The sequence below is a fragment of the Hibiscus syriacus genome, unplaced genomic scaffold (genome assembly GCF_006381635.1).
Source record: "Hibiscus syriacus cultivar Baekdansim isolate YM2019G1 unplaced genomic scaffold, ASM638163v2 tig00000340_pilon, whole genome shotgun sequence".
NCBI classification, from domain to species: Eukaryota; Viridiplantae; Streptophyta; class Magnoliopsida; order Malvales; family Malvaceae; genus Hibiscus; species Hibiscus syriacus.
In genome coordinates, this window is record NW_024061783.1 from 3,814,015 (window position 1) to 3,829,629 (window position 15,615).

Consider the following 15,615-nt stretch of genomic DNA (forward strand, 5'->3'; position numbering starts at 1 on the left):
AATATGGTCCCCTAACAGTTACGTCGGGGTCCATATTACAAGCGGACTAAATGTTGGGGGATCATATTGAAAACAGACTAAATGTTGGAGGACTGTATTGCAAGTTTTAAAAGTTGGAGGACCTAAATGAAAGCTTTAAAAGTTCAGTGACCATTACTATACTTTACCCTTTATTTAATATACATAGCAACTTGAGAAAATTGGACTTGAAATTTATTAAAGCATTTTTTTATTATCACAAGCTACCTACCTATAGTATTATTTTATATAGTATATGTCATGGCCCAAAATAATGGCTGTTTGTTGGGTAACCCTTTGTTCTGATTCAGTAGCTTCACCACTGCATAGGTAAACGCCCCATGAGCTTTTCCTTCGGTAAGCGGGCTCCCCTCCAAATCTGCCGAGTCTCATTGGCTTGGCATCCACTCAAAAGAAGACCCTCATCCTCCGTCAGTGACCTCGACTTCATCACCGCCCTTTGCTCATGCTCCGGTCGGAATGTGATGCTCACTTCTTTGTTAAAGATTGTTGAGAAACCAGAGCCAATATTTGCCCCGGTGCTTACGGCCTTTGCAACACCTATCGCAACATTTGTTCCAGTTTGGATGCATCCGTAACCGAATGCAGGTAATCCATTATGGATCCAATAGAAATGCCCCTAGACTTGTAGTAAACTGGAAGTGGTATACCCTTCATTCTAGTAGGTCCAATTTGTTCTTTGTCTTTGTCAATCAGTCCGCCACTGTGGCATGAATCTGATAGGATTGTGAAGCTTGTTCCTGGTTGTAGCTTTTGAATCAAGCGCCTCAAGTCCATGTCTGCACAACCATGATTAGATACAGATATATAAACAACAAAAGGAAACACGTCATACGAAAGAAACCTACTGGTGATGAGATTTAAATCACAAGGAACAATTGCTTCTTCTTCCTGGTAGGATTCGCCAGGTTTCAAGGATAAAAAGGTTGTTCCATGTCTACTGAAGTGAAAAAACAGTATATAACCTGATGCAGAAGCATCCACCATCTCCTCGAGTGCAGCCATAATGTTTGCACGAGTAGGCAAACCCTCAGGCGACGTGCCTGGTTCATCAACCAAGTACTTAACATTGTCTTGATTAAAGCCAAATTCGTTCACGATCAACTCTTCCATGCTTGACACATCATTGATGCATCCTTGCAACCTGAGCCTTGTGTTTGGGTAGTTGCATCCCACCAGAACAGCTCTCTTCCTAACCTTAGACATCTTTGACTGTCTTCTCTTGTGTTGCTAATTGTCTTGTGCTTTGGATGTTGTACCTGCGCGCGCGCATATATATATATATTTGGTTTGGTTGTCCCTTGTTCCCATATGTAATGGGGTAAGGGGAGGTAAGATAGTAGCTGTCCCCAACACTTCCGTAGGAGACCTCCGAATTATGAAATGTCTCTATAGGACTCGATCCTACGATTCTCAAGATTAAAAACCTTGTACTCTACCAACTGAACTGGATGGTCATTTCATATATATATATATATATATATATATACTAATTAATCTCTACATGTTCCATCAAGTGATAAAGATGATAACATGTTGGTGGGGACAATGGTTCATTATAATACTGGTTTGAACCAGTACATGAGTTCCCATTTAATATTTTATTGTATAAGTTTTATGATTAGTGGTTATGATTCTTAATAGTATTATCATTAAAGTTTAAAATTCTCTCTTTAAGAGTATATATAAAGTCTTATCATTATATTCTATCCTAATTGATATAAGGGTAAAGTATAGTAACGGTCACTGAATTTTTTAAAGCTTTCATTTAGGTCCTCTAACTTTTAAGACTTGTAATACAATCCCCTAACATTTAGTCTATTTTTAATATGGTCCCCCAACATTTAGTTCGTTTGCAATATGGTCCCGACGTAACTGTTGGGGGACCATATTGAAAACAAACTAAATGTTGGGGACTGTATTGCAAGTTTTAAAAGTTGGGGACCTAAATGAAAGTTTAGAAAGTTTAGTGTCAATTACTATATTTTACCCTTGTTTTAAATGAGAATCAAACGGGAAATCGGACAATATATATATTCAAATATATTTTAAATAACTATTTGCTTGGTTAGTAGTTATTAGGGGTACTTAACGAGTTGAGCAATTCATGAGTAGTTGAACTCTCAACTCGAACTCGACTCGAGACCTTAATGAGTTGAGTCGAGCAAAGTCTGACTCGACTCGATAAGTTCGAGAGCAGCTCGTTAATTTTTTAAAATATATTTTTAGTAATTACTTCAAATTATTTCATTCAAAAAATAAATCTAAATAATAATTATTAATTTATTAATAAATAATAAAAAATAATAAGTTAACTAATCTATTATTTTTAATAAATAAAAAATATTATTAATTAATAATATTATTTAATAAAAAAAACCAACCTAAATATCCTCATATAGTGTTAGCATAATTTATTTTTAGTTTAAAAATAAGATAAAATTTTTAGTGATCTTAACGAACAACGAGTCGAGTTGAGCAATAAATTTTTTAACGAGCAATGATTGGAGTCAAGCAGCAAATTTTTTTAATGAGCACAAGTCGAGCACTACTCAACTCGCGATCGACTCGCTCGATAAACACCCATAGTAGTTATTTACTTGGTCAATCAAATATATTTTTATTCGTTTAAATAACTATTTGCTAAATTTATATTCTTAATATTTTAAATTATATACAAATCTGGTTGCCTGCGGGTCTAAAGTATAAACGCGAGACAAACCCGACGTGACTTCTATCCATAAATGTTAAGTAACTTTTTTTAAAAGTTTCATTTCTAGTATCAACACTGGGCGAGGCGGGCCGAGTTTTTGGCTATCCTGATCCCGATCCAAAATTGTATTACTTAAATCTGATTATGTTCTGTCCGGATAAATTTTGATATTTCTTCTGCTTTGACTTCATCCCGATTTTTAGATTAAAACACTCATTTCGACTTGACTCGAATATATTAATATTTTAAAATAATATATTATATAATAATATATTTATAATATATTATTATATTTTAAATTATTAAAATAATATATTATATATTTTTATATTTTTAATAATTAAAGAATTTATTTTAATAATATAAAAATAAAATCCTTAAAATCTTAAATATATTATATAAATATAAAGAAAATTAATAATTTAAACCGGTTTTTTTGGACGTCCCTGACTATCTCAAAATTATTTATCATATAACTCACCTCGCCTATCCCAAACCCTAAAATTTCAACAAAAAAACTCCACCCCTATAGGTCGGGTCAGGACTCGTCGGGTTCTGGTTTTTTTACCATCCCTATTTCTACATTTTATCATACTGGTGGTTATCGTTAATGATAAAAATTTTGGGTAATCTACGCATTTAATACACAAATTATCAGTTTTGGTCCGTTTTAGTACTTAAATTTTTAATTTTTCAAAACTATGCCTAACATTTAATTTTTTTTTATTTTAGTACCTACCGTTAAAAATTCAACGCGTTTAGTGTCTAAACTATTAGTTCTGGCCCATTTTAATACATAAACTTTCAATTTAAAAAAATAATGTTAAATTTTGAACAAAAGTATTAAAATGAAATAAAAACTAAACTTTAGATATGCTTTTGGAAAAATTGAAAGTTCAAATACTAAAACAGACCAAAACTATTTTTTTTTTGATAAATCACATTTATATATCCAAAGAGAAGTAGCAAGTTGTTACAATAAAACCAAAGTATAAAAAAACAATGATATTCGATCAAAAAGCTACCAAGCTATACAAAGATTGTTATTCACATATCCTACTCTGTTCACCTTCCTGTTAAAAATCTGGAACTGAATAGTGGCCTTCACCAAATTGAACACATCAAGACTGCCCTAATCAACCCCTGAAAATCCTTCGATTACGTTCTTCCCAAACAAAGTAAATCGTTGCACTCTAAGACATCTTTGGGATAGTAGACCGATGCGATCGACCTTTAAGGGAACTCACCACCCAAGAAAGTTCGACATCCCACGAGGAGAGCAGATGCCTACACTTGCACAACCCAAGTATTTCTTCCCAAATCCAATCAGAAAACTTGCACTCAAAAAATATGTGGCACCTTGTCTTAATGCTCGTATCATAGAGAACACATTTGTCATCCATCGACAACCCTATCCTTAGCAACCAATCTTTGGTTGTCAATCTGTTAAGGATAGCCATCCATGCTACTGCAACATGTTTAGGTACGTGTAAAGAAAACAAAATGGTCTTATGCCAGGGAAGTTCAAGCCCTTGCCCCTATACTCACACCAAATCTCCTTCATTGTAACCCGCCTTTTAGCCATCAAGTCCCTCAATGGGCCAGCCTCACTCAACGAAAATAACTTTCGGACGCTCCAACTAGCATGTCCCTTAATATTTATGGTCCAAAAGTCGGCCAATTAAATCATGTAAGCTTTTACCTACGCAACCTAAAACGATCCCTCATCAGCAAGGATGCTTCTCATCAACCGTAGAATACAACTTTTGTTTCAGTACCTAATGTTTTTAAGGCCTAGATTACCCTCTGACTTAGGCATACATACCTGCTGCCAAGCCATTTTTGCCCCCTAGCTGAAACATCATTTCCTTTCCAGAAAAATCAAAGGCAAAGCTAATCAATCCTCTTCACCACACCTTTTGGAAGAATGAGTTGCCTGCACCAAAAATTAACCATACCAAATAAAACCGATTTGACCAATTGCAATCTACCAACAAAGCTTAACTTTTTCCCCGCCCACCTATCCAAATGTTTTTAATGTTACCAATTCAGTGCTTAACAATCCTGCTCGGACAACTTCCTTGTAACCAGTGGCACCCCTAAATATCAAATAGGGGGATACCTAGCCTGAACCTCGAGTAGCTCCTCATTGTCTCTAATTTCTCCTCATGGACCCTAGTCAAATAAAGCCACACTTTGAAAGATTTAATCTCAACCCTGAAATATCATAGAAAGAACTTAAAACACTATGAACACCCGCAATGAAGTCAATGACCTATTTACAAAGATAAGAATGTCATCTGCGAAACAAAGATGCGTCAAACCTATTCTCTTAGACTTTGGATGATACTTAAAAACCCCACTCGCTGCAGCCATGTCCAACATGCTAGACAAAACATTCATTGCAAGAATAAAGAGGTACGAGGAAAACAAATCTCCTTGACGTACCCCCTCACTCCCTTAAAATAACCCACAAGGTTGCCATTGAACGTAATTGAATAATGAGGAGTAGTTAAGCAAATTCTGATCCACTCTCAGAATACCACTAGTAATCTCATAGCTTCAGGTTTCCATTGAACGTAATTGAATAATGAGGCGTAGTAAAGCAAATTCTAATCCACTCGCAGAACACCACTGGTAATTTCACAGCTTCAAGGACAGTCTAGATGAACTCCCAATATATGCTATCAAAAGCCTTATGTAGATCTACCTTCAAAGCGCATCTAGGCGACAGAGATTTACGCGCATATCCTGCCACCAACTCCTGAGCAATATTCTTTATGCTTTTACCCTTTACAAAAGTGACTGGCAAAATCATATCCAAAAACAAATACGCCAAGCGATCAACCAAAACCTTATTATCGTCTTATAAACTACCGAACAACAAGAGTGTAATGCCCCAAATATCGAATTAGGGACTTTATTGAAAGGATTTAAAATTTTGAGGATTTATTTGATTAAATGATAAAAGATGAGAATGATTTGGATTAGTGGCCTAGACTAAATTGTAACAATGGATGATTAAGAGGGCATTTTGGTCCTTTAAAGGAAAATAAATTTAAAATTCATTATTAGTAAGGTATTAAAGTTAGGGGAAAAGAGGAAAGTAGATACCAAAAGTTAATTCCTTTTTTCTTCTTTTTCACGTGGTTAAGCCTCCTCCATAGCTCTAAAGGTAAACTTCAATTAATCACTTTTTCCTTTTGATTATGGGTTTTTTTGCAACCTTAAGTGGTATAGAAGCTTAAGGAAGGATTAAATGATATTAAAACTATGAGATGGAGGAAATATTGGAGATTTTAGAAAATGGGTTTTGAAATGATATGTTAGTATATTAGTGTTTATTGATGTTTACTGGTAGATTTGACTTGTCAAAGAGGTAAATGAGAGATTATAAGCATTGGATATGATTAAGAACATGTTAGAAAAAGTGGAGTGATTCTTATATTTGAATGTTCATGGAATATTTTAGATGTTTTTAGAAGTTAAATGAAAGAAAATCGGTATAAATAGGTAGAGAATAGTTTAATAGTATTGTTGGATGTAAATATAACGAAATTTGACCACATTTAGGTAATAATCGGGTTGAAAACTGGAAAATTTGGGCACGAATATTAGTATTGATAGAACCGTACCGATATTATAAGCTTAAAATGGGAAGAACAACTGAGTAGTATCGATACCAAGAGTGGAGTATCGATACTGTAAGGAAGGTATCGATACCATTGTTAACAGAATGCAAAAATGGTATCAATACCATATAAGAGTATCGATACCATAGTGGGGGTATCGATACTATTGAGCTAAAAATGTTAAAAATAGGCTGAGATTGTTATAGAAAGTTAATAATATGTACTTTTGAGTATTGTTTAAGTATAATTATTAGGAAATATACTAACAATTGACATTGTACTTGTTTTTAATGGATGTTTGAGTAGATCGAAATTAAGCTCCCGAGACAAGCAAAACAAAGGGCAAAGACAAAGTACCTGAGTAATCAGCTTTGCATTTTGGATACGGTAGCAAGGAAAACCACGTGAGTGCATTTAATTGTGTAACTATAAGTTATACTAATCATATATGTATGATTGATTAATATGTGTGTGGTGATTACCAAATAGGCACTATGTGTGCAAATCACGTAATTCATCATATGTTGATGAATATCCGTTTCGGCACTAAGTGTGCAAAGTACGAAATTCATCATTTATTGATGAATAACCATTTCGGCACTATGTGTGCAAATCACGAAATTCATCATATGTTGATGAATAACCGTTTCGACACTATGCGTGTAAATCACGGAATTCATCATATGTTGATAGTAACCATTTCGGCACTAAGTGTGCAAAGTACGTAATTCATCATATGTTGATGAATAACCGTTTTGGCACTACGAGTGCATTACAAAGAAATGATAATCACTGGAAAATAATGAATTGGTAATTGATCGATAATAAATTATGATATAATGATTTCATTGTATGATTAGTTTTTACCTCACTAAGTAATACTTAATGTGTGTTTATTTCACGCATAGATTTAATACAAGCTGAGTAAGGAGAGCCTCGGACATCAAAGCCAGAGTCGTATCGTCAGTAATAGTATGACATACATGTCTACTTTTTATGTATTTTAGTTGGCATTTAATAGGTTTCGTAAAAATGCTCTGAAAAGCATTTGAATTAAACTGTTGTAAAACGATGAAATGTTGAACATCTCTTTTTGTTGTTTATTTAAGTTTAATGCATGTTTTATTATAAGTAAATTAAAATTTTTATAAAAAAAGAAATAAAATTTTTACGGGTTTTCAAATGAGTAAATGTTTTGAAAGTGATGTGACATTTGTATCTCGTATACGGGGAAGGTATCCGGGAGATGGGTGTTTCAAGGAGATAAGTTAAAATTCCTGCATTCAGCAAGCATTCGAAGTCTTGGGAAGCAAAACTAAGGTCGTAGAATTAAATTCCAGAAGAAACAAAGAATGATCAAAGAACCATCTCAATGTCGCAATATAATCAAAACCAATAATAACCCAAGCAACCTTAAAAAATACGAAGTGTATTCGTCAGGCGTCAGAGCTTTATCATATCTTACTTGAAAATAGCTTGTTTAATCTCCTTATCAGTCATAGGACGAACTAACAAATCCAAAGCTTCAGTTGAGGGTAAATAATGCAACAAACTCTTAAGCAAATCCACGTTACAACCATGCACCTTGTCATCAACCTTGCCAATCAAGTTAGTGAAGAAAGACACTGCCTCATAAGAAATCTCCTCAAAGGTCTCAAGACGATCCCCTTACAATTTACTAAGGATTGAATCATGCTCCTTTTCTTATTAACATCAACCATCGAATGAAACACTTTAGTGCATGAGTCCTCACTTTGCAACCATCGTATCTTAGCCCACTGCCTATAAAACACACATTCATCTTTTTCAACTCAATCAACTCTTCCCTAAGTTTCTTTTCACACTCAAACCCCACTGAATCCACAACATCAAGATTTCCAAGTCGTTGCATCTCCAGCTTAGCTATTTTAACTTTAACTCTCTTCAAAATATCCATAAAATGTGATTTATTCAAATCCTTTAGCAGTACTTTCAAATGTTTAAGCTTAGAAAAACACAACTCCATACGCCTCATTCCCATGGCCGGGATCTTCCAAGAATCTTCAACACTCCTCAAAAAGCTAGGATGTGAGGTTCAACAATTAGAGAACTTGAATGGCTTAAGCTTGTTTGAGGGCAAGTTCTTATCCAACCAAACCACTGCCGGGTAGTGGTTAGAATCTCCTGGAGCAAGAAACTCTATATGTGACAATGGTAAAGAAACTGCCCAACCAATATTCATCAACACACAGTCTAATTTCCTCGTAATAGGGCAAACAACATGATGGTTAGACCAAGTGAAGGTCGGGCCAATAAACGGATGGTCAAGCAACTCCAAATCAACTAAACATTCTTTTAAATCTCTCATGTCAGCAATGAGATTAAATCCCCTAATATCATTAGAACAATCATTAGGACAAATGGGGACATTAAAGTCCTCACCAAGCAACCAAGTAGAACCAAGACCCCTAGCAACAACTTGAAGGTCCCGCCAAAGCTGCCTACGAACCACCCCATAATTGCTCTTATATACAGTAGAGATACACAAACTGACACCTTTGAAACTACCATAAACCGATATAACCTGATCTGTAACCATTCCAACACTAAAAGACAAATCCTTTTTCCACAATACCCAAATATGACTATTCATGACACAAGAGTAATTACAAGAAATCACCCAATCATCAAAACGCTTACCAACAATCCCCCATTGCATCTTATCTTCCTTAACTTTAATCTCTAGCAAGAAGAGAACATCAACACGCAACGTAGGAATTCTTCTCAATATAGTTTCCTGGTTTGAAGGGGCATTAAAACCCTTTACATTCCAAAAACAACAAATCATGAGATAGATGAAGAACTACCAACCATCACTCCCCCAACTCCTTTTTCCCCTTATCTATATGTTTATTTTTCTTTGTTTTCATTTCATCAAGCAAAGTAGCAACACCAAGTGCATATACACTAGGCTTTCTAACCTCTACAATCTTATTCTCTTGATCAATAAGTCCTAATGAAGCAAACTTATTTTTAGACTCAAAACTCACCCGACTTCGATTTTTAGGAATCGTCCCCTTACTGCTCTGTTTATGGGCTCTTACTGGAACAAATAGAGAATATTCATCACCGAAACAAAATTTCTCCCCAACCACATTACCCATCTCCCCAACACCAACCAGTGGAGCAACAACAAGATCTTGTTTAGCAGGTTCAACGAAATACTCCTGTAGTGTCTTACCAAGCCCCTCCATGCAAGCGGATTTTAAGGTTCCTTAGTGTATGGAGGATGTTCTTGACAAGGGAATAAGGGTTTCGATTGGTGTGGATGTGTCCTAGTTTCCGATGAGATATTTAAATATAGAACATTCTCCCATTTAGAGAAGACATGTCTGAATAGAGAGGAGGTAAAGGGGAAATTTAGGAAGTCTTCAAAACTGATAATTTAGGTACAAAACATGTTAAATTTTTAATGGTCAGTACTAAATCTGATAGTTTAGGTATAAATAGAGTCTATAAACATTGTGAATTGCTCAAAATGAAGATATAGTTTTGATATTTTTTTTAGGTTTTAAAGTTAATGGCCTTATTGTACGTGTTAACATTCTATTTTTTAACGAATGAATGAAGTTTAAAAAGGCGAGAGCCTTAATTGTAACATCCTCAAATCGATACGGGTGACCCGATCCGATCTGAGGTGTCACATTAAGGCCACCGGAGCGATCAACAATTGTACTCTGCAAATAATTTATAAATAAAATACAAGTTTAGAAAACTATTCATATATTACAAATAGAATTAAAATCATACAAGTTCCAAACTCAGTATAAAGATCAAATGTGACCTACATGACCCTAATTACACTTGTATCGTACTCTGCAAGAAAATCTAAATGAAATCCCATTACTGAAGTCAATAGTTGTAATGGATCGATTATTTTAACCTGTAATGGTGAGTAAAAGAGTGAGCTTTAGGGAGATCAATAATACATAACTATCAGGTGATGCTGAAGGACATGCAGATAAATGACAAGCATAAAAATTTTCTCATTGATCCAAGCATCTACAGGTTTTCGTGATGAGTTGAGGTTCATCTGATATTTCTTCAGGTAACAGACAAGTAGCTTATAGCTCAGAGAAAACATTCAGAAGACCAGGTTCAGAGATTGAAACAGACGTCTAGTGTGTTCCCTCAAAACTAGAATAAAATGAAATCATAGTTTATAAACAATAGTAATTTATTTCAGTAAAACAGGTTTTTAAAACCACTTTAGTACCCTCCATCTGAATACTCCATGTGAAATTTCCCATGACATTATCCATAAGGAATTACCTTAGACCCCTAGGATCTAGGAGTCCAATAAATGATCAGAACATAAATGATTTACCAGCTAGTTGAACCTCAAGGACTCTAGAATCTTACCCAATTAATACCACAATAAAACAATTTCATAAAGATCATAAGACAAAAATCAGAAGTTGGGTTTTTATTTAAAATACAAAGTTTTTCTCCAACCGTACACCAAATGCAGAACCCCAGAACATGCATCCATAAGGACTTACCCTATACCCCTAGGATCTAGTAGTCCAATATGAATGATCAGAACAGAAAGGATTTACCAGCTAGTTGAACCTCAGAGTCTCTAGAAACTTACCCAGACATTACCCCAATAAAACAGATCAGATAACATACAATAATTTCATAAATCAGGAGCTAATTGTACCTCGTGTCAGAAATCAGAAACCAAATATTAGAAATCGTATTTTATATAAATCAGAGAAAACATTTTTTGTCGATAGATAATACACTAGAGGATCCAAATATTTTTTGAATACACTTGAAAATTATCAGGAATAGAAAATATGAACTTACGCAAAATTGATCGGATTTTATGATTGATGTCCCTATTAAAAAGGTTTAATTACTAACATATCTAATCAGACATTCAGAGTTTGATGCTTCAGAACCATTTAGGATTTCAGGTGTATCGGAAAGGTATTTAGGAACCTTTATATCATAATGAGCTAAGACTTCAGATATAACCAGAGCTATTCCATTATTTAGGTCATCAGGGGTATTTCAGACACTTTGATTTCTAGTGGATTCTTAGTAACTTAATCCAATAAGGGTGAAACGATGATTTATGATATTCAAGATTCATGTCGTTTTATTAGGATATCGGGTTAACTCGAACTGAACAAATCCCAGCACATCGATACCCGTCAACCACTCAAATCGATGCTCTTCAAGAATATTCACACTTTAATATTGATAACACTAGTCGAACTGATCATCTTTAGAACCATCATTGAACGGATTGTACGTATTCAGATGGTATTTATTTTATTTATGTATTGCAACAATCTCCAAGATGACCAACGTACTTGAGTCGTACTCCACAACCTTTAGGGGATATATAATACTTAGGTTTTCTCGGTGTTTCCAGAATTATCCAATAACATTCATTTATTTCTAGCTCATAAGGATATTTGGGTCATTTTCATACTCGATGTTACTTGGTCATTTAAAGTTCAAGGTATTTCGATCTTTTTAAGGTTCACGAGTATTTTGGTCCTTTGAATATTGGAGGTTATTTTAGTTATTTTACAGCTCGAGAACATTTAGGTAATTCTGTTCAATCCAAATATATGTACTTTTTTCTGGTAATTTGGTCAAGTATGTCATTTCATGGTTATTTTTCACTTTCAAGGACAATATTGGTCTTTTTGTAGTACGAGGGCATTCTCGTAATTTTACTCCATAAGGCTATTTTTGTAATTTCTTATCCAAGTATTCTCGATATTTAATCTTTAAAGAAATTAATCAAAATTTACAGATTTTGAGGTCAATTCATTTATTAATGAATCACTTAACTTATAATTATTTTTGATCGGTCTTCTAGTTTCTTATGAGAGTCATCTGAGTCTTATACAATTTGTTGTCTTTTTACCATAATTTTGTTCGATTCTAGAAATAATTAATTATACCTAAATGACCAATCATTCCATCGATGCAGTTACCAATTATCAACAAGTTCTGGAAAGCATTACCTCAATTTTTCGTGTCAAGTCAGTTGACTAATTGAACCCCAATCGATCACTCTCACACTTGATTTCCATGTCTCATAATATCTTGGATACATAGCAAAAGAATTTACTTCAGAAACAAAACTTAATCGAGAAAACTATTCGAATTAGAAATTAAAATACTGAAAAACAACTTACCGAATTTAAATTTGGCTAAACAGACTGGAAATTCAGGCTTATAACGTCAAAAAACATAAAATGTGACTTTCGAAAAAGTTAATTTTTTGGTTAAAGTCAACAATTAAAACAATCAAAGTCAAAGTCAATGGGTCTGGTCAACGGTCTGGGTCAAAGGTCAGTAGGTTGACTCAGTCTAAGTTGACTCGACTGACTCGGGTGAGTTGGCTTGGGTGCTGACTTAGTCAACCTAAAGTCCCGGTAGAAAAATGTCCACATGCAATGATGACACGTGGCGGCGCGTTTGACGGGCGATGGTGGCGGGGACGATGATCAATCACTCCAAGAGGTACCAAACACCAAAATCAACAAATAACATATTAGATATTAAGCCGAAACAAGATAAAATGATCGGAAAAGAATCGAAGGCTTACCAAAGCAACAGTCAGTGAACCAGCGATGGTGGAGAGACGAACCCGGTTGGGTTTTGGTCGAAACAGATAGGGGAGCTCGATGATGGTGGCAGTGAGGCTAACCGACTGTCGATTCATTCGAAAATCACATAAAATAATGCCCCGACGATTTGGGTTTCACGAAACTTCGAACAACTTTTGCTAGCCAACGATGATGATCCATTACAAATTAATTGAGGGGTTGGACGACAGTCACTTCAGCTGATGCGGTGCATGGCACGACCAACGGGAATGGCTGAAAATAGCAAAGATGGCGTCGGGGTTTTAAATTTTCGATGAAGCTTTCGTGGAGATCTCCATAGGAAACAACAGAGTTTCACGAAGCATGGTCGGTCGGGTTTTGTTCGTCGAATAATGGCGATCACATCAGTAGGTTCGGTGACAATCACGACGTTCAGATGGTGATTGAACGGAAAGGGAAATAGCGACGATTAAAGCTCTCAATTTGGGAATTTTGTGGTTAGGGATTTAGCCTAATATTTGATATGAAATTGGTTTTTGAATTAAAATGAGTATGCTAGTTAATAAAGTGATAATTTTATAATAAAAATCTTAAATAGTAACCTAGCCTAAATGGCTAAGGCTTAAGGTGATTCTTCTAGAAGTCACAAGTTCTAAACCCACTAAATATATTTTTTCCTTTGTTGACTTGAAATGGTTAAATTCGGGGATAAATGCTTGAACTTTCAGGGGAATTTGAAAATTGTCTTAAAACTTTAGAAATTTATAATTTGGTCCAAAAATTAATTAAATAAAAACAAATTTGAATCGAATGAAAATTGGGACGTGCCACTAATACTTTGACGAAAATAATGATCAACTTTTAAGGATAACAGGTGATTCGATGAGTTTGATTTTTAGGGATAGAGGGGAAGATGGACATTGGAAGATTTGTGGGAAAGGAAAAATGTTTGCCTAGGTGGTAAATTGGGCTTGAGAGTATGGATGGAACAAATTAAGTTGGGTGGGGATAATCATCCGCCTGAAAATTTAAAATTATTATATATTTTAAATTTTTAATGTATTTTCTATTGAAAATATGTTTTTGTTTCTCTAGAATTTTATTAGTTCGTCCCTTTCTCTGTTTTTAAAAGTTTACCCCCTAACATAAAAAATACGTTCATCCCTACTTGAGATTGAGGCCAGATTAAATCCGAGTTTGAATTTAGATATAAAATTTTAAATATGTTGGGTTTAAATTTGGGGTCGATATTAATTAAGATTTTGGTTTGATTGAACAAAAGTGTTTACATCGATGATACAATGGTTTAAATTTTAATTTTTTATAACGGGAGGAAACTATAAGTAAAAATATTAAATTTTATTAAATTATTTTAAGGGTAAAGTACGCAAATGGTCCCTGATTATAGGGTATCATTTTATTAAGTCATTTGACTATTAAAAGTTATAAAATAGTCATCCTACTATTTATATATTTCAAACTTATCATTTTTGTTAAAAAATTTGACCACCGTTTGAGCTAGACATTAACTTGTTCACTATAATATAATAAAATCATATTTTCATAATGTATACAGGCACAACGTTGCTTTCAAGCATTGGCTCGACGAAATAATATTTCAAGCATTGCTCGAGGACATAATAGAAACGGAGACTCGATCCATAAAATACAACTCAGACGGTTCTAAAATCATATTATATCATATCTTAGTCAACAAATTAACATTTAGATTAGACGATCATCAATTTTTTAAAAGAAAATGATGAATTTGAAACATATAAATAGTTGAGTGACAATTTTGTCTTAATAGTTGAGGGACTCAACAAAAACAAAATCTTATAATCGGGACCATTTTATGTACTTTACCCTTTAAAAGTTTATTGTAATTAAATATTTGTATTTTTAAATTTATATCCAAATTTTCTAAGGGGATAAAGCAATGTCCAAAAGTGTAGGAGTGACAACGACTTTATTATTTATTTTATTTTGCTTCTGTTTTTCAAAAGGACGTTATCATTAAAGGTTGGAGATTCGTTTCCTAAAAGATGTTTTGCTTAAAATCTGAAATCAATAATATAATTAATCGAAACTAAATAATCCATAATATAATTGAAGAAATTATTGTTGGACTTAAAACTAAATAAAATTTATTGTTAAGGGTAAGTTCTTTACTGTTAATTTTTTGAACAGATATAATAGATAATTAGAAATGTCTATTTTTATTAAAAAAATAATATGAAAAACTGAAATATATATATATTAAAAATAAAGTTAATTTAAATAAATAGAGAAATTTATTTATCCAAATATAATTTAGAAAAACGTAAACAATGGAGAGAACACTTTTCGAACAACTAAAGCAAAACCCTAACTTATAGCTGATTAATTGAACATTCATGAACTTACGACTTTGCATTGAACTCAAGTAAAGTGAAACTATATACGCTTAGTTTCAAAGAAATATTTGACAGCTATTTGGCCAAAAATATATTAAAGGTCCAATTCAATTTTTTAATCCCTCTACTGTGTTGAAATTTAATATTTTAATTCTTCTACTTTACATAATTCAATAATCTAGTCCCTAAAGTGTTGACATATTTTTATCGATATAATG

At 33.8% G+C, this 15,615-nt stretch overlaps 1 protein-coding gene across 1 annotated transcript; it reads right to left on the reverse strand.

The window, feature by feature from the left end:
• Positions 1-579: 579 nt before the first annotated feature.
• LOC120199102 (metacaspase-9-like) lies at positions 580-1,280 on the reverse strand. Its single transcript, XM_039200303.1, has 2 exons — positions 888-1,280; positions 580-818 (listed from the first exon to the last, which is right to left on the reverse strand). The coding sequence occupies exons 1-2, from the start codon at positions 1,243-1,245 to the stop codon at positions 580-582; spliced, it is 597 nt and encodes a 198-aa protein (XP_039056234.1). The 5' UTR covers positions 1,246-1,280.
• Positions 1,281-15,615: the final 14,335 nt, after the last annotated feature.

Coding starts and splice junctions, on each gene's coding strand:
- LOC120199102 (XM_039200303.1), bottom strand. CDS start 1,245: ATGTCTAAGGTTAGGAAGAGAGCTGTTCTGGTGGGATGCAACTACCCA. Junction 819..887: donor TGATTTAAATCTCATCACCA/GTAGGTTTCTTT, acceptor ATGGTTGTGCAG/ACATGGACTTGAGGCGCTTG.